This window comes from Genypterus blacodes, unplaced genomic scaffold (genome assembly GCF_046128005.1).
Source record: "Genypterus blacodes isolate CSIRO-AG114 ecotype Tasmania unplaced genomic scaffold, CSIRO-AGI_Gbla_v1 ptg000027l_1, whole genome shotgun sequence".
In the NCBI taxonomy this organism is placed as follows: domain Eukaryota; kingdom Metazoa; phylum Chordata; class Actinopteri; order Ophidiiformes; family Ophidiidae; genus Genypterus; species Genypterus blacodes.
This window is the reverse complement of record NW_027466840.1, coordinates 3,818,179-3,844,289: the sequence shown is the minus strand read 5'-3', so window position 1 is coordinate 3,844,289 and position 26,111 is coordinate 3,818,179. Positions and strand designations below refer to the sequence as shown.

At 48.0% G+C, this 26,111-nt stretch overlaps 1 protein-coding gene across 2 annotated transcripts; it reads right to left on the bottom strand.

Annotated features, from left to right (window-relative positions):
* Positions 1 to 6,676: 6,676 nt before the first annotated feature.
* LOC142993149 (TSC22 domain family protein 1) lies at positions 6,677 to 24,694 on the bottom strand. 2 transcript variants are annotated; one of them, XM_076143819.1, is made up of 3 exons: positions 22,012 to 24,694; positions 10,081 to 10,132; positions 6,677 to 8,580 (listed from the first exon to the last, which is right to left on the bottom strand). In XM_076143819.1, the coding sequence occupies exons 1-3, from the start codon at positions 23,943 to 23,945 to the stop codon at positions 8,320 to 8,322; spliced, it is 2,247 nt and encodes a 748-aa protein (XP_075999934.1). In that variant the 5' UTR covers positions 23,946 to 24,694; the 3' UTR covers positions 6,677 to 8,319. The 2 variants fall into 2 exon arrangements, with proteins under 2 accessions (XP_075999934.1, XP_075999935.1); XM_076143820.1 differs by lacking the exon at positions 22,012 to 24,694 and adding an exon at positions 10,451 to 12,980 and having other exon boundaries at positions 6,678 to 8,580.
* Positions 24,695 to 26,111: the final 1,417 nt, after the last annotated feature.

Sequence of the window (26,111 nt, the reverse complement as noted above, 5' to 3'; positions counted from 1 at the left end):
ATCCGCCCCTCAAAACAACTGTGTGCGTTTCCAGTGTGATGCAATAAAAAGATGTATTCAATAATTCAGGCATACAATATGTGTGTGTGGGTGGTGTGTATGAGTCATTGTCTCAGAAACAGGCAGATATTGTTCTAAACCAGTATGGATCACAATTCCACCAACACACACACACACACACACACACACACACACAGATGTATGCGGTATGTATGATGTCGTGTGTGTACTGATTCCCTGTAAAAGCACAGAAACAAAGCAGCACTGGGACGTTTGTTTGTTGCCGGGGCTTCACACTCGCCCACTGATGAGTCACTTTCTGAAAACGCTTTAAAAAATCCTCCAAACCAACCGCAGCTTCAACTGAAATCAGATTATGTAAAGAATCCCAATCACCTCTGTCCAGACGCTAACAGAGAGCTAATCGCTACATTATGGAAATGTTGACGCTCCGTCCTTCCAGTATGCAGAACACGACTTTCGCCCGGGTGCTTTGCTTTTACATTCAGAGGCCTTTGCTGCAAATGCAAAGCATCCACGTAAAACCTAATAGCTCTGCCGCTAACCTTTCCCCTCCGCTCCGGGGCTATAGACAGCCTGGTTAGGATGTAAACAAACAAACATGCTAGGGGCAGCGGACGCTCTGTTGGCTGTAAACATGGAGGTTGAGATGAAATGAGGACAGGTGTGATGTTTTGTTGGCCGGGCTGGCTGGCGGCGAGGAGGAGGCGCGGCCTGCTGGCGTGCAGACATCAAAACCTGCCTCGGCTCGTTTGTGAATAGAGATGAATGAAGGAAATGTAAAGTTAATCCTCCTGTCTGCTTGTCTTGGTGGCGTGTGTGTGTTTCTGCGGTTCTGCTTCTCGTCCTGCTCCTATAGGTTCACAAATAGAAAAGCTGGCTGTTCTGTACATGCTGCTCCCACTTTATTTCCCCCTTCACACACACACACACACACACACACACACACACACACACAGGCAGAAACCACAGCTGTAGTTTTATCTCCGGGTGCTAAACACATTTTCACTGTTCTGTACATACTGTTCCCTCTTTATTTCCTAGCGCCAATGAAAATCACAGAGCTTCCTGCCCTTTGCCCGCCCTCAGAGCTTCGCCCCCCCGGCATCAGCGCCTTACAAACCGCGCCGCTGACAACAAAAACCTATATCCTTGACAGTTTCACCCCTGTTGCCCTTGGAATATAGGGCAACCACCTTGACTCAAACTCCCTTCTTTCTCCCTTGACACAAACACATCATGCAAACAAACAAACCCGTCGGCTATTTGCAAAGTGCTTTGCATGGGCGAGCCTGCCACACAGATACCCAGCCTGTTGTTTACCGCTCAGTATCGTGCGCCAGGTGTGTGTGTGGGTGTGTAGACGCCAATATTTGCCTTCTCCTTGGTGTGTGTGTGTCTTGTCATGTAGCTAACAGCCCAGAGTTTCTCCTTTAATGGGAGGAAACTAGAAATAGCTGATGTGGAAGTCGAGGCGTTCATGCTTCTTTGTGTGCTGTGCCCACGCTCACGCTCCGGACTGTGAATCTGCCGCTGCTTTGCTTTGCCAAAACCTCCTCCCTGTGTGTGTGTGCGCCTGTGTGCGCCTGTGTGTGTGTGTGTGTGTGTGTGTGTGTATGTGAGTCTGTCTTTTCATTTATCTCTCTGTGGATGTGAGATAGCGTATTCGGCTGTAATCCCCACTTCCAGGTGTCTTCTTTGAGTATTGGATAATAGAGCATCCAGAGGTGACGGCAGAGGATTCATTAGTCTGCATTTTCAATAACAGGTGAATGTAAGAAGACATGAAGCATCTCAGCTTGATTTCTAAACTCATTAAGGTGAGATTTTGGGCTTCAAACTTGGAGAGACAGTCAAAACATGAACCAGATTCCCGCCCTGACATTTACGGCGTTATTACACCAGACGCAGCAACGTGTGTGTGTGTGCCGGCATGTAGCTGCAGGCTGTGTGTGCATGTATCCCAGAGCTTTATGCCAATATTTAACGCAGCCCTGCACCTGTTCTGCTCAGGACCACGACCAACCAGGACACAGCGTGATAAGAGCTCCGGCCTATGGGAACCATTAAACACAATGCAAAAAGATGATGTGTGTGTGTACGTATGTGTGGGCTGAACACTATATGAACAGCTTGTGCTGGAACAGCCTGTACTCTCAGAAGCCTAAAACCCCTCCAAAACAGAGACATTATGGCGGGGGATCTGTGTGTGTGTGTGTGTGTGTGTGTGTGTACGTGTACATGCAGTATACATTCTATCCACAGTATCTATCTATCTATCTATCTATCTATCTATCTCTCTCTCTCTCTCTCTCCGTTAATAGTGCTTGACCCTCACTGTGACAAATCAATCAGTCAAAAGAGACACACATCATGAAATCTAAACATCAGCAGTATTTCGGATGTTAAAGCACAAACCGTCCACTCTCCCATTATAGACAAACAAATCCCCATGAGCGCCTCGTTGCCCTTCAAAGAAGAAAGGAAGTGGAAACGAGAGTGAGGTGAAGGGGAAGACAAGAGAAGCTTTTTCTTCCTGTCTCAAGAGGAGGAAACAAACGGGAAACACTGCACTGATAGAAGCTGACCTCAGACTGTGTGTGTGTGTGTGTGTGTGTGTGTGTGTGTGTGTGTGTGTGTGTGGCTGAACACTGTGTACCAGACACACAGGCTGATTGAATCCCAAGGTCTGCAGAACAAAGAGACGCTGAGAGTCCTGAATGCTAAAGTGGCTGATGAAGACTTTTGACAGACTGGGGATGATCCAGTCCTTCCTCATGTGATCTGTGCTCAATGTTGGCAACACACACACACACACACACACACACACACACACACCGGTGGCAGAACCTTTGGCTCAATCTGATCGAGAACATGGACCGATAGCTCCAAGTATGCAAACAAGAGGTGTAGAGTTACTGAAGACAATGAAGATGAGGAGGAGCTGAAAGATGAGCTGGGAGCAAAGACACTCCTAGGTAAAGTGTCTCTCTGTGTATGTGTGTGCGTGTGTGACATCGCCGTGTCAGATGATCTACACACACCGGCAATTAGCCCCGACAAACAAAAAGTGGGATTTGTGAGTCTGTGTGAAAGCTTAGAACAGAAAGTAGGTCAGCACGGTGGACAGATGTCAAGCAGATGAGGTCTTCACTGGTCCAGGGTCAGCGAGGAGAACCATTCTCCAAACTCGTAATTTGCATTCAGGGAAATGTCCGGTTTCCTGACGCTCCGTGTAAACACACACACACGATGTGGGGTCACTGTCACGTCTGTTTCTATTTCTGAGATCTTGTGCCACAACATGTCACGACCTCCATTTCATCCTCTGTCCTGAAACTCTGCGTGTGTGGGGGGGTTGGGGGAGTGGGGGGGTATGGGGGGGGGGGGGGGTATCCATGGTGACAGCTCTCCGTTTGTGTCTCGTCAGCACATTGTCTCACAGGGGGACAGACTATACTGGAGATGTAGACGCTCAGGGAGTCGATACAACAAATCACTGCTGATAAGAGACTGATAAAGCAATGAGAGAAAGATTTCATCTGGAGACAAAGCGCCGCGTGGGTGAGGTGGGGTGGGATGTGTGTGTGTGTGTGTGTGTCAAACTATTTATGAAATGTGTTACTGAAGGTGACTGGATCCCCCGCAACCCTCAGCTCAACCTCTTTAACCTTGCGTGTGTGTGTGGAATATTACGTTTCACCCGCACTCTACTTTTTCATTTCCGTTCTCTGAAGCTCTGTGTGTATGTGTGTGTGTGTGTGTGTGTGTGTGAGTGTGTGTGTGTGTGTGTGTGTGTGAGTGTGTGTGTGTGTGTGTGTGTAAATCGCCTGCAAGATCTCCACTCTCCTTCTGTCCTGTAGGATTCTTTCATGGCCCGATTTTCTCTGTACATGACAATCCAATGTGGCCAGAAGCTCAAACCACACACAAACACACACTCCTCTCTATACTTACACTGCACAGCCTGACTTGCTGTCAGCATCTTTGCACTGAACTGGAACACAGTGTGCTTAAAAACATAGTGTTGTGTCTCTTCTTCTGCTGTGTCAGCTGAAATAAAGCTATAATGCCACACACACACACACACACACACACACACACGCACACGGCAACTGCTCCTCAAACCTCTTCTTTTACATCATCTGGCAGACAGTTCACACTTAATCCCAGCAGGAATGCGTCGTTACATCACAATGACAGAGCAGTTAAGAGAACCTGTCCGACCAGGATGACATCATGGAGGAACGTCTCAAGGCCAGAAATCATCAACGGGAGGACAATGCGCTAATTTCCAGTTGAGTTTTCCGACACACAAAGCACAGGAAGCAAGTAGGAGAAAGCACATAGGACACACACACACACACACACACACACACACACACACACACACACACACACACACACACACACACACACACCACCTGCTACAGAGATGGAGTGAGAGATTTTTCCTGTTTTGATAACCCACAGAGGGGCAAGTGTGAGGTAATCCCCCTTAATCCCCACCGAGCTACAGGCTCGAGCATGTTACACACTCGCTCTCTCTGCTTCGCTTTGGGAATCTCAGATGGCTCCCGCGCTCGAGGGACACGTGCTGCGGAGAAATGTGACTTTCCGCTGAGGGCGAACGAGGACGAACGAGGACAGGGACACGCAAGGCAACCGCCTCAGGGCCCCTGTGCCTCACACACACACACACACAAACACACATACACAAACACACACACACACGCTGATGTTGAAAATGAAGCATGTACATTGTATATAGTGATGAAAAAGGTGGTGATGTACCTCATGAATAAAAGTATGGGACCATGAGTACTTGTGTTTTCTGTGACTGTGTGCCTTCACCTCACTACACCTTTAAGAATGAGATTGCGGTGTTGCGGTCGTTCCTCTCCTCTCCTGTCCTGACGTACTCTCCGTGCAGGTCCATTGCTCCATTTAGGTGCAGTCACGTGTTCACGCCTCCCCTCAGACGTGACCCACATGTAGCGGTAGATCCAATTAGGTGCAGCCGGCGTGGTGCTGGTTCACATCCTGCAGCAAACGACTTGACGACATGTGACTTCAGATACTGAAGAAAACAAAACAAACACATCTGATGATGTCACAATGTTGAATCTCCATGTTTGGCCAAAACAAACGCAGTCTGGTTTTGTTTAGAGGTCTGGTGTGAGTCTGTCGGCCATGCCTGGATAGAGGACGAGCTAATCCCGGAGCTTTAATGAGTCTGAACAGGGAGGATTTGGGCTTTAAATTTGGGACAGGGATCGTCTTTGTATGTCTGCCACCCTGGAAATGTAGGTCAGGATGATTGTTGTCAATAAGCTGATTTGATCATAATTATTATTCTGGACATTTGTAAATAATGTAAGTTGTTAGTATGCCACTGGGCCAAAACCATGCAAACAACTTTCTAGTATCTGGGAGCAGAAATAGCAGAGGTTAAGCCATAGCTGATCCCCCGCCGTCTCCGAGTACATCCTGTCCTCGAGGCGACAAGCTTGAAGAAAACACCTTTTGTCAATGAAATAGGATTTGCCAAAGTGCCATCTGGACACAGAAGCGAGGGGCTCCCAGTGACGACGGTCAGCACAGCGTCCGAGCCCGCCGGGCCAGACGGACTCGCACAGTGAGGTCAAGACCCGGGGTCAGAACGGAGACCAGACAGAAGAAGGAGGAAGGGCACAGGAAGAACACAGCCGTCGGAAGACTCACGTGGTCCAGCTTTCAGGTCCATCATGGCCACAGCCTGCTCACTGTTTAGGTCCTGTATCATAAATATGTTAGGAGATTACAGAGAAATATTAATCCTGTCATGAAAAGTACATGAATACTGTACAGAAATAAAACATCTAATGCATGTAGGAGATTAAAAACTTGTTTTCTTCCCATAATCTACAGTAATAACACACAAACTGATTATTAATCTCTGTAAAATTAATTATAAACACATTTACGGCCGTTTTAATGCCAAATACCAAATACCCCTTGTAACATTTATATACACAGATAATTTCATAGTTGAACAAAGACGTCACAGAAAAAAGAAAACAATTTATAGCAAAGAGTGTGAAAATAAAAAATAGGAAATAAATAAAAGCTACAAATTGAGATTAGGTGTTTATATGAATTATTTCGTCACAGTGAGACAAAAATAAGAGGCAATATATAAAATAAAGCTGTTAAATGAAAATAAGGCATCTTTAAATATAAAATAAATAATTATATATGTTATGCCTTTTCATGGCTTGGATCTCCAGCGTCCAGCAAACAAGCATGTGGGTCCACGTGATGAGCTGAGGGTGGAGATGCTATAGGTGGACTTCAGGGGGGCTTGGCCTCGTGCAGCCAATGAGACGTCTGCATGCACGCACACGTTCACGTGGGGGTCCACCTGCATCTGTAATGAGGCTCTGAAGGCAAGAAGCCATTCATTCCATTGGCTGTGCAGCTCCAATGGACACTTACACTTCTTCATTTGGTGGAAAATAGATTGAATTAATTTATGGAAATTAACACATTAATGATATATGATGTTAAAAACCCCTTCGCAATGCCTTTAAGCTATATTTAAGATTTCCTATCAATAATCGGCTCCAGGGAGTTGATCTCTGAGCGAGGCGAGTGAGAGTGAAAGAAGAGAATGCTACACAGCACAGTTAATTTTTTGTTTTCATTTTTTATTTGAGGTGCAACTGTTTAGTGCAAATGTAACGTCACATTTGTGATAGGCTGAGGAACATGCACAGAACATTGACAGAGTTGCTGCTAGGCATTTTCCTTTGCCAAGTGGCCCCCCAGGTTACCGGGCGGGCAACTGGGAACACTTGGCTGTACAAAAGAAAGAAAAAAAAAAAAGAAAAAAAAAGTGGGGGGGGATAAAAAAAAAAAAAAAAAAAAGTGAACCATGTCGATAAAGAAAACAACAGCGACACACACGTCCCCAAAAGAGTTCAGATCATCTGAGCGAAGCGACGGTGGAGGAAAGTCCACGTACAGTACAAGGCCGTGAGTCACCGTGGGAGAGAGACAACTTTGTGCTCCCCTGAGTGCTGACATCACAGGTAGTTCAAAACCTGGCTCAACCATAGATATATATATATGCATTTATGGTATATGTACAATTTAAGCAAAACAACTAAAAATATTTATATATGTATCTATGGTTAGAATCCAGGCACTTGGCAGAGTTTTATTGGAAATGTTCATCTGTACAAAGTTCACTACCTAAAAACAGTCATGTCCTACTTATTCACCTTTCCACACGTGTTTGTGTTTCTCACTGATCACCAGGACATTGATACCAACATCAACACAAGCGGAACTTAAACAAATTGCAATCCTACACCTCCCCCCTCCCCAAAATAAACAAAAAAAACATTGATTCCCTGCATATAAATGTTTAACGCTCCATCCACAGCCGCGGGGAGGAAGAGGGTGAGCGGGTGCACAGAGGGCGGGGAAGGCGGCGTGAACCTCCAAAAGAACACCAAGTTCCCAAAGCGAACAAAGAGGCAGGGACAGTATATGTCTAACACTTTCAGCCCCCCCTCCCACCTAAAATAAAGACTTTGTCATCTTTACATTTTGAAAATAGAGACCCCCCACCCAAACAACACCAGAACCAAACTCACTGTTTGTTCTCTCTCCCATTCCAGATGGGTCACTTCTGTTCTCCTTTTTTTTTTTTTTTTATGTCTTCGTTCGAGGACTGTGGTCACTGGCAAAAAGTGCTCGTTCTCAGCTTGAAACCTCTGGCGCCAGGAGAAGAAAATCTAACGTGCAACTAGCGGACGCAGGGCAAAAACTGGAAAATGTGTGGTGAGGGACGGTGGCTCAGCTCGGGTGGGGAAGGGGGTTGTGGGGCGCGAACAGACGGCACGATTTCCACAGGTCACTGCAGGCGGGGGGGGGGGGGGGGATCGATCACACTGACTGGAAACATGTGGCGTGCCTAGTGGGGGGCCCCGATGCGGCCCCTTGTCACCAAACAACACCATGGCGACCACCAAGACAACGACGATTGTCTGAAGCAGGTAAAAGTCGCGGAGAAAGCAGACGTACACGGCACGACTCCAATTAAATAAAATGTGCAACAAAATCAAGTCTCATTTCTACTCTGGTTCTATTTAGTGTGCGCTCCTCCAGATGGTAGCAGAGTCCGTCTAGATATTAGAGTCAGTTCACAGTATGGTAAGACTTACTCCTCCTCCTCCTTATCACCCGTCCCCATCAGCATGTAGGCACCTGGGGGGGGATGTTTACCAGCGTAGCGCCGTGGTTTCTGTGTTACACAGAGTTCTGCGTGGACGGGAGGATTTGGGTGGTTCCGGTGGAGCCCAGGACCAGAGGCTGGGCGGTGCCGGTGGGGGAGCCGACGGTCTGGACCTGCGCCTGGAACTGGGCCATCTGCTCAGGACTGGCCAGGTTCTTCAGCAGGCTGTTCTCCTGCTCCAGCTGATTGTTGCGATCAATCAGCTCTTTGATCTGCTCCTTCAGCACCTCCACCTCCTCGCGCACTGCGTACATCAGGTGGCTCTTCACTAAGTCCTGAGGAGGACGGACACACAGTTTGCAGATTAATTCACCTAATTCTGATAGTATCCTATGGTACAATCTTGCATCTTTGTTGACCATTTACAAGTACATCTCAACCTTAAACCCCCACATCCTTCTTTTGACTCATTTTGACCTGAGCATCCTTTAGAATTTCACTAAATTCTGAATCACATCTCTCCAAATATCGAACCGGTCACTAATAACTGGACCAGGGAACCTTTGTTTGTGCTGATTACGTACTTAACACTTGCGTTTTGTTGAGCAGAAACGCTAAAATCTGTCCCGATCACTACATTTTTCCACTCCTGTTCTGTGTTACAAGTTGCAGAAGGATGTAAGGCAAAGCGTTAAGCGGCCCAAATCTATCCTTCTCCAGCTCCACCTTGGGGATGCTGGGATTTTCTGAGGTCAGATGGTGCACAGCACATTCTGGGTCTGCCCCGTGGTCTCTACCCAGTGGGATGTGTCGGGGGAGGGGTCTGAACCACCTCCACTGGCTCCCCTCAATTATAAAAGATACACTATAAATGTATATTGTGGGAACAGGGAATTGGCTCATTGGGAGTGTGAGTGGTTCCATCCCTCTGTTGTACTGCACCGCATGACTCCTTTCCCTTTACTTGCACAAAGATCTGGAATAAACTGCGGCGGGAAGCGGATTGTGTGCGAGGGAGGAAAAAATAAATCATGACACAGCGTGAACACCATCACTGTGGCTGCCAGCTTATACTGCCGCAGTGGAAAGCACGGGATGCACACACACACGCACACACACACTGGAATGAACTAAAATGAATTCTAGCATCAAGGACGAAGAGTAGCAGAGCCGTGTTTGGGTGCGTTCTCGCGGTGATGCCTGCGCAGAGCTGCAGCGCCAGCTTGCAGAGGAGGATTTGCGTGTTAACAATCTGTGCATCCCCTCCTCCTGGACCCTCCCCTGCTCTCCTCCCCTCCACCCGCTCCTCCTGCTCCAGCACACTTGGAACAAAATGTCCCTGCATCGGGTGGGAGGAGCCAATCACAGGCCGAGTTATTTTTAAAGGGGAGAGGGGAGGCTGCTGCTTGCCTAGCAACACCAGAGGAGAGAGAAGAGTGTGTGAACCTTAGCCTGGCCCACATTGACCAGCCAGCGCGCCGGAGGTCGAGGTCACCGGTTCAAACCCTGATGGATGACGAAACCCCTACTGGCCTTACAAAGCGGTGCCTAAGCAAATCTCCATCGTGTCTAATCGTCGTGATGGAGATTTAGATTTAAGTGACAGCAAAGCGCCCGAGTAACTTCCATCCATCCATCCTGCTCAGCACTGACTGTCTGCTCTGAAGCTCAAAGTGAAGCTGCACCAAGGTGACGAGCACAGCATGCGAGTCCATTTGTGGGGTTACGCAACACATCCATCCATCCATCCATGTCTGAGCATTAGCGAGAGCCTATTTACAAACACACAGTAACATGACACCTATATGTTATATATAGAGAAGCGTGATTCTTACCATAGCTTGTTCGATCTTGTTGTCTATCGCCACCACATTGGCGCCGGAGGAGCTGAAACAGAGAGAACATGAACATTTAGCGACACTCAGTTACATTCTGACGGGAATGAGCCTCATAGCGCCGCTCTGAGCTTTACTGCGTCTGCGGTTTGGCTCAGAGATGCTTCTTACAAACATACGAACAAAGCTGCAGCTATCTGATCAGGACCGGCAGCGGAAGAAAAACAGCATCTAACCTCGCAACAGCTATGATTTTATATAAGTGGACATTGTCTGCGATGACTGAATAAACGAATGAATGAATGAATGAGACATCTCTATTGTATCCCGCAGCGGGTCGCTACATGCGGAGCTAAAGGCAGGTTTGTACCTATTGTCGAGGCGCACTGCCGCACTCTCCTTCCCGAGCACAGAGGACAGAAACGATATGGAGAAATTCCTCAGTTGACAAACGCCGAGGTCCATCGCCACTGTGTAACATTGGGAATTCATGCTACCGCGTCCATCCGAAGCTCCGCCGCCAACCGACCCGCTACGCACGATGCACATCCAGCGGTAGAAAAGTAGAAAAATGTCGCATTCTCGGCGGGGCCGGAGGGTCTGCTGCTCTGCGGGCGACGCGGCGCTCGCAGCCGGACAGGGCACAAAGACTGAGCGGCGGGCGGCAGCTCCGCGCTCCGCGGCTCCTCTCTCAGTAATATATGCGGGAAAACAGGGACATCCGAGCCCTGATTGGCTCGCGGCTCCCTCATTTGCATAATATATGCGCGGCGCTGGGGCCTGATTGGACGAGAGACGGCTCATGATCATACAGTGTGTGTGCAGCATCGCTCCCACCTGGCGCACCGTCTGCCCTCTATAAAACTCCGCATTCCAGCGAAACGTTTATGATGTAAGGAGATAAACTCTGACTTTGAATATGATGAGATATGAAGTTAACTGCGGGAATTCCCCATTTAGAGAGAAACATGCTTCAGTCCCAGACGCTCTGCAGGAATTACAAACATACTGATCATAGAGAATGTGCTTTAACGTTTATCTGCTCGGATCAAATCCCCCTTTATCGTCTTAAACGCGTCGCCTATGACTGTACAGACTGTACCTCTGTCCTGTGTGTCATTCTAACGTGCAGGTGTGACAAAACTTCGGCCGGCCACCGCAGGCTGCGCCGTGAGACAACACCGCCACCTACCGGCCACAACGCTACAGAGGTGCACACAGTACACGATGTAACCGTTGACCTCGCACAATGACTCAAAAACACATTATGAAAGTTTCACATAAATAGTCATAATATAGACAGAGTTCATGAATAAAAAGGCCTTATGTACACCTAGTAAACAATCCCATGATATAATTGGAGTAAATGTTCCCAGATGCCCGGGGGGTTTAAACCCTAAATGGAAATATAAAAAGACAAAATAACCACAAAACTCCAGAATTGACTTCAGTCAGTCTATATGTGTTAAGACCTCACTTCTGTGTAACTGTGGTCCATAGGCAGAGAAACGGGTCAGAGGTTTGGAGCTGAAGCTAAGCTCCTTTGTCCTCTTTAGTGCCATCATCGTCAGTTTGACTGAGATGGGAACACTCTGTTCTCAGAAGTTAGACGAGCGCTCCTCTGTTCTCAAACGCTACGTCACAAACAACACCAACTGGAGCACACGGACACAGCGTGAGAGAAAGACAACAAATGTCCTTTTTGAAAATTAAAAATAAAATTACAATACAACAGACCTTTGCTAATCATTTCAACTAATAAATTACTATTTAAAAAATTGGGGCTTTAGCACTGAACAGAGATTGAGGAACTGGGTGTAAATCACACCGTTTAAGTGAGAATAGGGAAGTTAATCTTTTATACAAGGTTGTTCAAAAAGTGTAAATGTCAGCCCTGCCCTAAAGGACGTTTCCTTACATTTTCTACAACATATCAAGATTCAGAACTCTAACTTTTCTTGGAATGATACCATTTCAATCTAAGGAATGTTAAACCGCAAAGGCAGATTACTGTTTGTATTGGGTTTCAGTGAGAGCAGTAGTGCTGTCAATCACACCATAAAAACACTAATTACACCAAACAAATGCCACACAACTGACATGAGGACATAATAATGAGTCTAATAGTGTGAAGTTGTGAATGCAGAAGTGTTAAATTACTAATAAGCCTGTACAGCTAAAAGGACAAAGATGGGGGTGGGGGGGGTGACAGGACCCCCTTTGTGCTGTGAAGGACAGTGGAAATGTGTATTTTGTGAGGATTAGAGCACAAAAGTCCACATTCTGTCAGTGTGAGCGCTGCTTATTCACACGGTTCATTGACAAGAAAAGAGTACAAGTGAGAGTCGACTAAGTCCAGATTTAAGCAGCGGGGGGTCAAAACCTTTTGACGGGCGCATCAGGAGTCTCTTTCTGTGGGACTGTAAGCACCTTAGCCATGTTATATCTGTCTGTGGCTCGAGACGCACTCAGAGAGAAGAGGCGAGCTCACCGCAACTCTGTGTTTACGTGAGAGGAGCTAAAGCTGAAGTTAGTCAATACAGAGAGTCTGAAATATTAACTTTTGTTTCTACCATCACAAGTAGACGTTGTAGTACAGAGTGCACTCCTGTATGCTTGTGGAAATGACATGTCGTGCTGCGAGGGGAGAACGCACACATTGTTGACTGATTTATTAGGTCTAGGGGAAGTGAAGTCTCTAGGTGGTCCCGCCCCTAAACTATTTAAGGGGCGGGAAGGAAATGTGGGTCAACTTGTACCGATTGGAGACCTGGAACATGATGCTCAGCCGATATCGCAGGGGAGAGAATAAACAATAAGATCAATAAGTGCTCCTGGTCTGGATCCAGACCTGAGCACATGTTACGGTGAGTGAACATCAGTCGAGCACGCTTTCATACTGGCTTACAGTCAAGCATAAACAACATGCATGTGAGGCAGCCAGAACATTGTGTCCTCCCCTTCAGTTTGAACACGCTTGGGTGGGGGGGGGGGGGGGGTTTGGCGCTTTGATGCCTTGCTGCAGGTTCATGTGCAGACGTCGCTGTGGTTAAGTTTTGGAAAGCGGAAGACTTAAAGATGTTTTTGACAAGTTCAGGCCCTATTATTCTGTTTTGGACAGAGAACATGTAATGACACCATGAGACCAACCACACCAGGCAGACAACATCAAAACAAAGCCAAGTAGTTTCCCACAAAGTGTAGAATCTAGACGCCCCCCCTCCACCCTGGCCCCCCTGACAACACTACAGTCATGGTTACCTCTTCAGATGCTTCTCCAGCTCCCAGAAGAGCAGCTTCAGGGTCATGGCGTCCCTGCCCTGCGCTCGTCCTGCCCCGGACAGCCCCTTCTCTCTCATTGATGCTCTCCGGCTAAACACACACAATCCAATCAAGCAGCGCGCCCCCTCCACCCTACACCACCAGCACCCAAAACAACCACCGCCACTCCCGCTCCTCCTCCGTCCACCTGACCTGCCGCCCTTTGGCCCTGACCCTCAGACTCGCCTTGGCGTTAGACGCTTCTCATGGGGGAGCCTGACCAACAATAAAGAGGAGAATCTTTGTAGGTAGGGGATGGGAGTGGGAGTGAGAGTGTGTACGGCGGGAGCGCGCATCAGTGTGTTAAGTCCTGACGATTGCCCCCATACTAAGCCGCCCCTGTGCATGAATCACACATAGACTGCCAGCTGATTGGGTGAGCGGTGATGTCACTGTATAAAAAGTCAGGACACCGCCCCTCCTGTTACGTAAACTGTCAGCAGGGATTAAGCCAATCCATCCAATGGGATGAGCCACTTTTGACCACGCACCGTGTCAGCGTGCCCAAACGCCGACAAGCCGCTCCACTTTGGTCTGCAACCTCGCCCCTTATTTCAGGGATCTCTCCTGCTCGTTTGCCGCCAAAGTTGTCTGTCGGCGCCACTTGGAAGGGGCATGACACTGGAAGTAAGCTCCTTGTAATTGTTTAAAAAAAGAAGGTAGAGAGCGGAAGCACTGACCCCGACTCTAACACCCCCCCCCATACAACACAAAGAAACATCCAGCTGCCCAGACCTTCTCACACCCGAAGATTCAATACATTTCGCAATTTAACTCAGCGAGAACGTAATTATCTGCACTTAGACGGTGTATGCATCAGTGGAGGCGCCTGTAGGCGTCCTGTCACATTTCGTCAGTGGATACACGCAGTATACGGGTCTCCGCTGGAGCACGCCTCACGTGTACCTCCACGCAGGCGAACGTGCAGCCGTACATACAGGCCACATTACACTTGGAACAAAGACGATCAAAACAAGATGGCGAGCTGGCGAGCACGTTGCACAAAGAGCAACCCAGTGAAACATTTATATATGCATACTGTATATATATTTAGTCTCACCCAAAAAAAGAGTAGCATCAGATCCTTAGAAAGTGAAACTGTGCAGAACAAAAAGGGCGAAGCAGCCGAGGTCAAAGACTGGCTATTGTTCTTGGGGAGACTGCAAAATGGTGGCGAAGAGAGTTTGTAGTTGGGGGTTCAGCGGACCACATGCAGAGAAATGATTGACCTCGTTAGGTTAGGGTCGCTTCTTTTCTACCCTTCACTGTATCCTCACTATAGCCCGAGAAGCCCCTGCGCTCAAAAACAAGACCGCCCTGATCATTACCGACTGCTCCTTACACACGGGGCCTCAACCGATTCACTTCGGCAACCATTTTGTAAGTTGATGTCGCCTGCGTTCACGTGAACTCGTGTTTTCTTCCGTCTGTACATTTTGTACCCGAAGGTTCAGGGATCAGCGTTGCATTCACTGTGGCGGAGACACGTTTACTTTCAGCCAATTGCGGATGGCGCAGCAGCGTCGGCTCAGCCAATGGCAGGAGACCATGGTGCCTCGACATCAGCTATAGCCCAGATGGGATGCTTTCATTCATTATGTATTCACGTCCATCCGAGCTTGTGTGTGTGGTTTGTACAAAAGCCTGACCCACATATTACCTAACCAGGCTTTTATTTACAGTTGACACTCTATACGACTTAAAGATGCTCTGCAGCCGACCCAGAGGTTGCCTTCCATCTTCTGATGTAGCTGCTGTTCAAGTGTGAGGCTTTAAAAGTACAACCTGTCGTCCTAACTCAGCCAAAGGATATTTACATTAAAAAAAAAAACCTTGTACAAGCCAAAGTGTTGAGGCTGTAACCCTGCAGAGCTTACATAAGGCTGGGCACAGGGGCAGGATGTGGAACAGGAATTAATACGGTCTAATGTGGTTAGTGTTAGAACACTGTGCCTGTGCTGCCCGCGTGGATAAAAATAAAAACGCTCCATCGCAAAACAATCGGCCCAGTTTGTTTGTGAAAAGAGACACTTATGCTTACGTAACAATGCACAACACATTACATCAAATTCTATAAGAACCCAACCTGAGTGCTGGAGAGATGGAATGTGGACTAAGTGAACCGTCAGCTCGTGTCCCCACACTCCACAATAGAGGTTTTTGTACATTTCTGGACCCTTCAAATAAGAGTTTTAAAGTCTTACAGAATACAGTATGAAACCATCAGCAGTTTAACATCAAGATGAAGAGGAACCGGGCCATGAATGGACGACCTGAGGAGAAGCTACACAGTAGTAGAGATGCTCTAGATAAGCCAAACCACACGCTTACATGCCTGCTAGTGTGGTTGCTGTAAAGTTATGGTCTCCATCTCTTCTCCTCTCCTTTTGTCATCTCCACCCGCAAACCCCGACCCTCCCCTTCTACCACGTTCTCTCTCACAAAAGCATCCAGCTGAGTGTGAGTAACGCTTCCGCCTCGACTCATTGTGCGGGTTTGAGAGAAAGCAGAGCGGTGCAATTAGGGAGCAATCACTCAGTGTTTAAATGTGGCTCTTTAAAAAAAGATCCCAGAGGGATGGATCCAAAAGCTCCAGAGAGGGAATATAAGGGCCAGAAGTCAGGAGGTCGGGGGAGTAAGACAAGAATGAATTCCTCTGCAGCAATTTGTGGATTCACAAGCTATCAACATGACCAGAAGTCATCGAATAATTGAGAAACAAAGAGTTGGTTATGGAGGTGGTGGTTTGTTATGCAAGTGTGCGAGATGGAAGCACGCTCGCACAAACGGGGCTTCCAGCCTCTCCTTCCATCCCCCTCGCTCACACTGTGACATCACAACGTCATTTCTAACTGCGATTTGCTAGTTTCCACCAACATCACTTTACCACATAATCTATTTTCAATGGGGCCATTTCTGCTGTCACTCACCGGGGCACTTTGAGAAACGTCAAAAAAATGAATTGAACCGATTACAGATTAACCTCAGATGAAGTCTTTGTAGGACATCAGAACTGTGCGAATAGAGACATAAGAAATATAGCTAACAGTTTGCTATGTTGCAGTGAGTTACAGGTGCCGTTAGTTTGACCTTTGCCCCTGTGTGCCACCTCTGTGCATTCTGGTACAGTGTGTGCCAGGGCGTGTGTGTTCTCATATCAGACGGAGTTTGTCAGGTTACGCAGACTGGTGGAATCCGTTTTCAAAGGTTCTGACAGATCAACACCCGCCTCCCATTATCATTACAGCGCACATAACAGCTCTGAGCAAATGTTCTTTAAACTAACAAGACAAGCAGACGAGCAGAAATGTCTAACAATTACATAACTTAAACTGGAGTTGCAACTCGCAGAATCCCGCTCTTATTCTCCCCAGGGATTAATCAATCCCCTGGAATGACTGGAAGCTGAGGTTGAAAATAACATATATGTGTTTGCAAGTCTGTATTGTTGTCGTCAACGCTTCTCGAGGCATCGCAGAGCTGCAGGGGAAACGGCTCATTGCACCGTGAATGAACGGTCTACAACAGTCATGCAGCGCCTTACATAACCTGCCATATGGACCATGAGACAAAGCGAGAGACGTGAAGAGAGGAGGACCCGGACTGAGCCGTTAACCCTCACGTCCCTGCCAGGAGCCGCAGATCAGACAGGATGAGGTATTTGTTCTCCATCACAATCGCACTCCCTTGCTTTCTACATGTAGCGAATGAGTGCAATGAGTCAACAGATCCCACGGATGGTATAAATAGAAACGGAGTGCAGAGGAGATGCATGTGTGAGCAGAGTTGGACGATGCATGGCGTGGAACACCAAAGACTAAAGGATTACAATCTGCCCCTCCTCCAGCAACCATCTACACATCACCCACACTGGCAGCTCCCTTCAAAAGATCATCATTACACAATCAAATCCCACTCGACAATACGACACCAGACGTCACGGGAGGGAGCGACTGCGGCACCTCCCTCACGTCGACTCCATTGCTTGTTTGCTTTCAACACAAACAGCTGTGGGAATCTCGCTGTCACTATATTAACAAGGAGGGAGAGAGAGAGGGCCGCGAGGAGAACCCCTGAGGTCAGCCGGGCTCCTCGGTATGGAGAAACATTCCTCCTGGGGGGCCCTGAATGTGTTGAAACAGTAGTGGAGGGTCAAAGCTCTGACATTAAACAATCACAAATGGCTCCACAGGGAATTCTTCTCATTGTTGCCCTTTACCATGAATACTGCTCATTGCTGGACAGCCTCACATTTTTCCGGGTAATATCGGTTTACTTTAGTCACGTGACGGCATACGAGTTTCTCCCTGCTGAAGTCTCAGAGTGACAGAAGATACACGGGAGATTCATGGGAAAGAGAAGCAACAGGAAGGGATTCGATCAAAAGGGAGGCACCTGATCTGATAAAAACACAAAAACAGAATTTACCGAATTCTGCCATCAAACCTCACCTACTACTTCACACACAAACACAACCCCATCAGGGAGCAAAGAGTCCTGTGAAAACTTATACTGGACACAATAAGACACATGGCCTCATTTATTATAGTCTCATCTGCGCAGAGCTTCTCCTTCATGTTAGACTAAATAAAGAATGAGCTTTTTTTAGTCTTGCAGCCCAACTCATTTATTAGTCATATGGGCACGCTCATACACACGTGTCCATGTTATACACTACTGGGGGGAAATCGGCCCAATGCTAGAAATAAGCATCCACAGTAGGAAAGCTTGCTAGTGGACATTTTAAATGAGTCTCTGTGGCATTTCAATTACTGTGGCATCGAGTGTTTGCACATGGAGAGCTCTGAAACCAGCTCATCATTGGTGCATTGCGTGCATATAAGCCGTTTGCATGAAGCTGCAGGGCACATTTGAGGTCACACACTCTCACAGCACGGGATGGTTACATAACCAACGGTTCTGCAGGCAGTGTTGGTCATGATCTGCTGCTGCCACCTGGTGGGCCAAAGGCAGAACAACAGCATTACAGAGTGGAATTGGCTGATAGCACTGAAACATGCAGCTCAATTAATGACTTCAAATGGACATAGAATAGTGATATAAGCGTAACTCACGAGATACTCATGTGTACCTGCTGAGGGCACGGCCATTGTCAGAAGACAGCCTGGCCTCAATCCTATCACCAACTTCCTTTTGGCAGACTGCAGTAGCTCCAAGCACGTGGCAATATTTGATCTGAGCCGTCAGGGAAGTCTGACAACTTCACAGCAGCTCTCGCTCTCTCTCTATTGGATAGCAGCCCAGTTGAAAAGAAGGTGTGTCATTATTAACAACAACACGCATCACAAATGAAAAGCCAAACACTGAGGAAGAAGAAGGTCAGCAGAGGCCAAAGCGCCACATCAAATCCGAAGCCATGGCTCTTTCCAGAGCCACTATCTGAAAGGGTAAAGGACACCTGAAGTGACCGGGCTTACAGCAGGGTTCATCTTTAACAAACAGCTGGAGGTTCGGACTGTGCCAGTGCATCATGACGTCATGCAGAGCACATTGAGGCGACACGTGAGCTGGGGAACCAAACTAACGTGCTCATCCTGTAAAACTTATTCAATAGCACGACTGACACAAGTCAAAGAGGGAAAACTCAAAACTGATTTGATGATACCGAGCGAGACGACCCCATGATGTTTAACACACACTTATCTACATACTGCATCTTAAAAGCAGCTGAAAGGATTCAACTACAGTAGTTTAAAATGTACGCTTTTGAATAAACAGTAACATATCCTATTTGTTGTAAATGAGTCACAGTCAAAGCTTTAAACATGAAGGGGTTAACTCAGTGTCTAGTATATCATGTCTATACTGGTGCACCTTTGTTTCTGGCTCAGTGCCAGCACCTATACGGGATGAGGAGCACTTGCTGACTCGACGTACACGGATACAAAGTCTACACATGCAGGGCCTGTGCTGCTGGAACTCTGCCTCAAAACAAAGAGGAGGAACGAGAACATATAGCATAAATAACAATATATAATAAGTCAACCTGTTCTTACGTAGGCTACTTCTCTGTTCCCTGTAGCTGATGTCAGAGTGGAGAGAAAGGTGTGCAAGGATATAATACAGATTGTAAGTGTACTATACTAAAAGTCTGTGTGTGTGTGTGTGTGTGTGTATATATGTGTGAGAAAGGCCCATATGCTTTCTTTACAGTGGCAACGGATGCTGGCACCTTTCCAAAATTACACAGGCACCAACCTGTGGGGCTGAAATTCCACCCAGCAGGCACGAGGCCGTGATGACAGCGCCAATTACCATCACTTAGACCACATTCACTGACACGGAGCTCGTTGACAAGATATGAAGAAGAGACGGCGAGCAGCTAGAAACGACAAGCAGAGGCACGACGAGCACTGAGCCGCATCCATACGTCCTTCGTCTCAACATATGGGCTTTAGAAAGGTATTTTCTACTGGAACAGGAAACTTGTTCATACCGAGAAATTAACATATCACCCAGGCCGAGTTATGTGCACACACACTATGATCTGTAACTCTATGAAGACGCTTCTTATTTAGGCCTGGACACGTGACCCGTCATAAGTCTGTCCAGGACACACAGAGTAGGTTCGTGTCGCCAGCTCAACACTCCTCACACGACAACGCAGACTAGACAGAACACATTTTATAACCAAACTAGCTCCTCAGGGACACAGGTGAGGATGCTGTGTCTGCAGAATATTTCCAGCCTGGCTGCTGCATTGTGTTTTAAAGTCTTCAACCCAAAGAACAGTCCACACAGAATAGGGTTTCACTTCTAAACTAAAATCTTGGCAACAGCTTGTCAATACGGTTGCCAATTATCTGTTCAAACAACAATAACAACTATATGCAGACGTGCTCACCCACAGCACAGGAGTGATGTCATTACATTGGCCTGAGAGATTGCATGCAAGGACGTGAGAAGTGTCCAGAACAGAATGGACTGTCAAAAAGAGACGGACAGCTGAGATGATACACTGAGGCAGAGAGACGGAGACAAAAGGAGACGGTGACAAAGGGAGACGGATAACAGAGACGAGGAGAAAGAACAGACAGAAGGAAACAGAGAACCAGATCACAGCATGACGTGACCATGAGCACACACAAACACACACACCCCCAGGGCAGTTGCTGATTCATAACAAAATAAAAGGCTGAAGGGACACATGGAGGGCGTGTGGAGAACATGCAAAGCACACACACACACACGGCTATGATGGGGAGTATGTCCCACGGGTGTCACAGACGAGGATTTTCATGAAAGAGGCGTCACAAAGCGTTGACAATAGCCTCGGCTCACGACACAACCCGGCTCTGTCTGCAGCTGAATGTGAAGAAGAACCATGTAAGAGCTGCAGGGGAAGTGATTGCGCCCTTGTCGTCTCTCTCCTCTTCCTCAAGCGCACGCAACCATAACGGCTGAGAACATACTGCACTACTTCAGTCAAGTTCGAGCCAGCCAATCACTGTTCTCCTGTGCTGATACACCCATTAGAAAGTACAAGTTCTCAGTTTTTGCTGCTGTGCTGCACATTCACACGTTTTCACACAGTTTGCATGCATCATCAACCACTAAATAAAACCCACAATGCTGGAAAACATGCAACTGCAACTGGTGGCCACTTGGGCGAGGATGACAACGCTCTGCCTTGTGCCCAGTGGAACTCCCTCCGGCCTGCAGGCATAACCGCTGCACCAACACAATGATTCTGCTGCTTAGCCGGAACACCAGACGGTGCAGTGGGAACACTAGACGGCCCCTGCAGTGCTCCGTTTCTCTGCAAGAAGAGTTCATCTGATTAATGCAACACAGCTCCAGATCAGGCCACGTTTCCAAAACGCAGACGCTCAGAGACCAACATCTCCTCTGCAGCCTCAAGTGGGGCATGGGAGAGGGTTTGTTTCTGCGGGGTAGCAACTATATTTAGACGAAACCTTGTTTTTAGAGACTACCTGCAAACGCCACAGAATGAACCAGAGCACAGGAGTTTTAGTAAGAGATGGAACCAATCAACAGATACAGAAAAATAAGGGCCGAGCTAACAGAGGCTGTGTGTGTGTGTGGAGGTGGGTGGCAGGGGGGGGTCGAGCAGAGCTGCTCCTCTGCTGAGGCACCAGCCCCCTCAGTGACTCAGCAGCTTCTCTTCCAGGCCCCCCCCAACACACACACACACACATTTTCTCAATATCCACATCCTCCAGGTAGCTGTTGTTCAGCCCCTGTGTTGACAGCAGGACCTCAGCACACAGAGTGACCTTGCACTTGACCTGGAGACCTGAATGAAACTCCTGCCTTTCAGTTGTGAAAACAGACCGCAGACACAGGATCTTGTTACAAACCAGAGCGATACAGCTGTGGCACCGACAAACCAGATTACTTTGCAAATATTGAAAGCAAAGTTGAATATTAAGTACTTTACTATGATGAAAAGCAATGATAAATAAGCATTAAGTGTGTTAACTTCCATTTAAGAGAAACTTCTGCTCCTCATTTACTTGTATTCAAATGTATGAAATGTGATAACACAGAGGAAAATTCTGAAATTATTTGAAATATAAACATGTCTCATGACGCATTATGACGACAGCACAGACAGTCACTCCTCACCTGTCGTCCTCTCCTTCGCAATGATGAGTTCTGAGGCCCGCAGCAGCCATGAAGGCACTGGCCTCTACTGCCATCCCCATGTGGACTAGGGACCCAGCACAGCCGGACCCTAGAATCCCCCCAGGGCACGTTGACACACCGAACAAGCCTTGGTGCTGCAACAGGAGCCTCTGGGCGTCTTCCAGCTGTGAGTTTCTCAGGAAGTTCGCTCCTGCAGAGGTATGCGCGAGTGTCGTGCCGGGGGTCAAGAGGGGTTGGAGGTCAGCTTGCAGTGCAGTCATGTATGGGGTCGCGTGGATGGGCACTCCTGGGGCTGTGGAGCCGGGTTGGGCCCGCAGGTGCTGCTGTTGTCGAGGCAGAGCTGGGAGGGTCTGAGTTTGGCCTGCAGCAAACTGAGCAGAAGGGGCTTGTTGACCTTGATGGGGCTGTGCTGTGCCCCCAGGACCAACTGTCATGGAGAGGCCTGTTGCAGTGTGAGGAAGAGGATGCTGAACCTGGGTCTGGAAGGGGGCAGTGGGCTGAATAAAGTCTGGCTGTCGGACACCTCCCTGGGCCATGACTCCCGTGTGGAGCTGAGGTGTTGGATAACCTCCTTGAGCTAGGTGGGGATCCACATTGTAGGGCAACTGCTGGACCATTACAGGAGGAGGCTGCCTCTGTATGTGACCCCCACAGACGACCTCCTGGTGGCAAACATAGGACATGGGGTTGTTTAGTGCGAGTCCCTGTGGTGGGCTCTGCATGGCTTGTGGACTGGTGAAGTCCTGGCTTGGCGGTTGATAGGGTTGTAGTGTGTGAGGGGGCTGTACAGCAGGATGCCCTGGGCTAACTCCGGTGTGACCCGTCTCCGTCTCTGCAGCCACCTCAGAACCCTTGGGTGCCTCAGACGTAGTCGAGTGTGGAACCTCCTTTTCATAATACTCCGTACACGTCCACCTTCCTTTGCGAATAGGTTCAGTGTTAGTGTCCAGTTTGACCACCCTGAAGCGAGAGCCAGTCACTGTCTGAGTTTGGGTGTGCTGGGATTGAGTCCCTGGGGCAGGAGATGAGTTTGCTCCAACCCCAACTGAGGCCACTTGCCCACTAGCAACAGTGCCGTCAAGACCTACCGGCCCGGACGGAGGCAGCACAGCAGCATTGACAGCCGACACATTAGAAGTGTTCACAGAGCCTTGTAGTTGTACTTCAGCGGCTGAACCACCAACAGTTGCTAAAGGCTGTGTTCCCCCGACAGCGGGTTTCGTGTTATCCAACATTGGAGACCTCTGAGCCTGGTTGAGCCCCGTCTTGGTTGCTATCGCTGGGCTAGAGCTGGCCAGGGGAGCAACAGGGAGAGCTGGTGTTGAGGTTTCAGCACCACCAAAGTTCTCAGCGTGGTGACCGTAGTGATGGTGAGGCTGGCTGTGCTGCTGTGTGTAGTGATGGTGAGGCACAGTCCCGTTGACCATAGCAGTGTGCTGCTGAGCGATGGAAAGAGGATGAAGAGGCTCGTTGGGCGACACCAGGCCTGGCGTGTCGACCCCATGGAGGCTATTCAGAGTCTCATCAGAGGAGCTTCTCTCCGTCACACCTGTGTCCGTGGCCTTGGACACGGAGACGTCCAGCATATCAGAGGAGGACAGGTCCTCAGTGTGTGACTCGTCCATGTCATCGTAGCTCTCAGTGTCATCAGCCAGACTGTTGTTTCCACTCACACTGATCTGAGCTGAGGTGACACTTGTTATCTGGAAGCCGCTCTTCTTCTTCACCTGGGCTGCCGCCACTTGGGACGGGGGCTGATGGAGGTGCAGCGCCGGGGAAGAGGCTCGGGCTTGGGTCGGGTTGTCTTCACCGGCTGCGGCGGCTGCGGACGCGCCGCTGCCCCTCCTGGAGTGGAAAGCCGTTTTCCTGCTCCCGGTCCCGGGCGGATCTCCAGAAAAGTCCTGGTGGTGCATCTTTGCCGTGGATTCTTCAGTCACTACAGGCCGAGAGGTGGCTGACAGTTAGACGAGCTACCTACCAGCTAACACGGGCGCTAGCTAGCTCGGTCAGCTGCTGTACCGCGATACTAACAAGCCATAAGTGACAAGTCAGATGGTTTATGTCCTTTAAAATCAAGCTTCACGTCCAGAGCTGCGGCGGCGTAGAAACGCTGGCTCGTTAGCGACGGGACACTCTAAAAACACACACCTTCATCTGCCTTTAACAAAATAAAGACGCGTTAATTCGGCCAAGCAAATAAAATAAACAAAGAAAGACGCGAAGTAGTTAGCTGACCGCTAGCCCGAATCGGCGAACGCGGCGGTTAGCCAGGCTGCTCCGGCGCACCGACCTCTACACTGCCAATTGTGATTATTATGAGGGTATCTCGGTCATAAGTAATCAACCAGACATATGCGTCGCCTAGAGTAGTTTCGGCGCAGCCAGGTGATCTTCAAAGTGAACGTGGAAGCTCGCTAGCTCGGTCGGTGTGTCGCAGAGGACCATCAACGTCGCATCCATTCCTCTCCTGGACGTTGGCACTATTACGTGGTCTTAGTCAATCATTAACTCGCTCTGCTGTCAGTAGGCAACAGCGTCTCAACAATATCTGCGTTTGTTGTGTAAAAAAAGCACAAACCCGGCCGTTCGGTCCTTCTCAGTGAGTCTCACCTCTCCGTGTTTGCTGTCTCATTGCCGGCGAGCAGCGGCAGCTAGCGGGCTGTCACCGGGGAGGGAGGGGAGGAGGAATGCAAACACTGCCAACACGCAGGCGCCGCTTTTTGCACTGGTGTAGCATTCAAGTTTCTCAGCCAAACCCGTTTTTAAGACACTTCGCTTCTCCTCGTTGAGGATTGGTCAGTTATTCGATCATTAACAGGCGTTTGATTTAAGCTTTACATTTAAGCGTTTAGTTAACACACCTCCATGTTTTTATTAATGCATTGATTAACGTGAAGTACGAAATTTTCATGCTTTTTTAACTTTATGACAGCAAATAACTATATTCCCGGGACACATGAAGGCAGCATGTGATCGAGGGTTGTGTTTACGTTTTCATGTTGAGCCAGGAAGCTACTGTATAAGGGCTCGACATGAAGAGTACCGATTGTTCTCAAACCTGCACCCTGTCTAGGCAAACTGGTTGTTTATGTAATATAAATTGGTTAATATATAACAATTTTCCCCGTAACTTGTCTCATAAAGTAAACGCTGGGCTAAAACCAAACACCAGAGTCCCAAGAGTGAAGATTATAATTGTACTCTTGTATTAAGTTTGTCTTCAATTTTCTCTATAAAACCTTTTGATGAATGGGAGACTGTGGGTAATTAGTAGTCCATCTTAGCTGACAACCTATCATGTGGGACAAATAAGCTGTCAAAGACAATGTTAGAACATCCCCTCAATCACAAAGCAGCTTGTTTTTCCTGTTGTAGGCCATACAAAGTCAAGACAAATTTCCCCTATACAAATCTTAGACTTGGAATAGTTACTCAGATTTTGATCTCGCTTCCTTTCTTTGGGCCTGCCCTCTGGCGACAGGTTCTTATGTCAACATTGGAACGTGAACACAGGCGGAATAGTTGACGTACTTTTAGAATGACAGGAGTCAGTATTATATGACCCTCATAGCTCTTCCAACATGTCAGCATAGGTGCTATCATGAACACATCACGTACACCTGTAGGGGAGGACAAGCTATGGGAAAGTTCCACTGTGAAGCGTGACTCTAAAGGTTGCGCAATCTTGAAACCACAGAAAGCAAATAGAGAGACACAAGCATGCTTTCTGTAAATATTCACCCTGAACTTCAAGACCGATTTATGACAAACCTCTTCTGCGTCACACAGATACAATTGTTGACAAGGATGGAGATAGGATAATTTTCTTTCATAAATACCTCTTTTGGTATTAGAGCAAATACTATAAGTCCAGTTAGCATTATAACAGTTAAGAATCAGAAACATATATATCACAGTACAGTAAGAGAAAGTATAGTATAAGCTGACTATTAAAGTTGGTATGACAGTAACACCTTCCTGCTCATAGTGGTTAGAGTTTTATGTGCAGCAGCTTCTATAAAATTCAAATCTGGGTTGACCGGTTAAACCCTTCACTCCTCATGCTGTAACTTGCCATG

What these genes read in the sequence shown, in the direction of transcription:
- LOC142993149 (XM_076143819.1), bottom strand. Translation starts at nt 23,945, where the DNA reads ATGCACCACCAGGACTTTTCTGGAGATCCGCCCGGGACCGGGAGCAGG. An exon ending in TGCGAAGGAGAGGACGACAG is followed by an intron (nt 10,133 to 22,011) that starts GTGAGGAGTGAC and finishes TCTCTGTTTCAG; the next exon opens with CTCCTCCGGCGCCAATGTGG. An exon ending in ACAAGATCGAACAAGCTATG is followed by an intron (nt 8,581 to 10,080) that starts GTAAGAATCACG and finishes CGTCCTCCTCAG; the next exon opens with GACTTAGTGAAGAGCCACCT.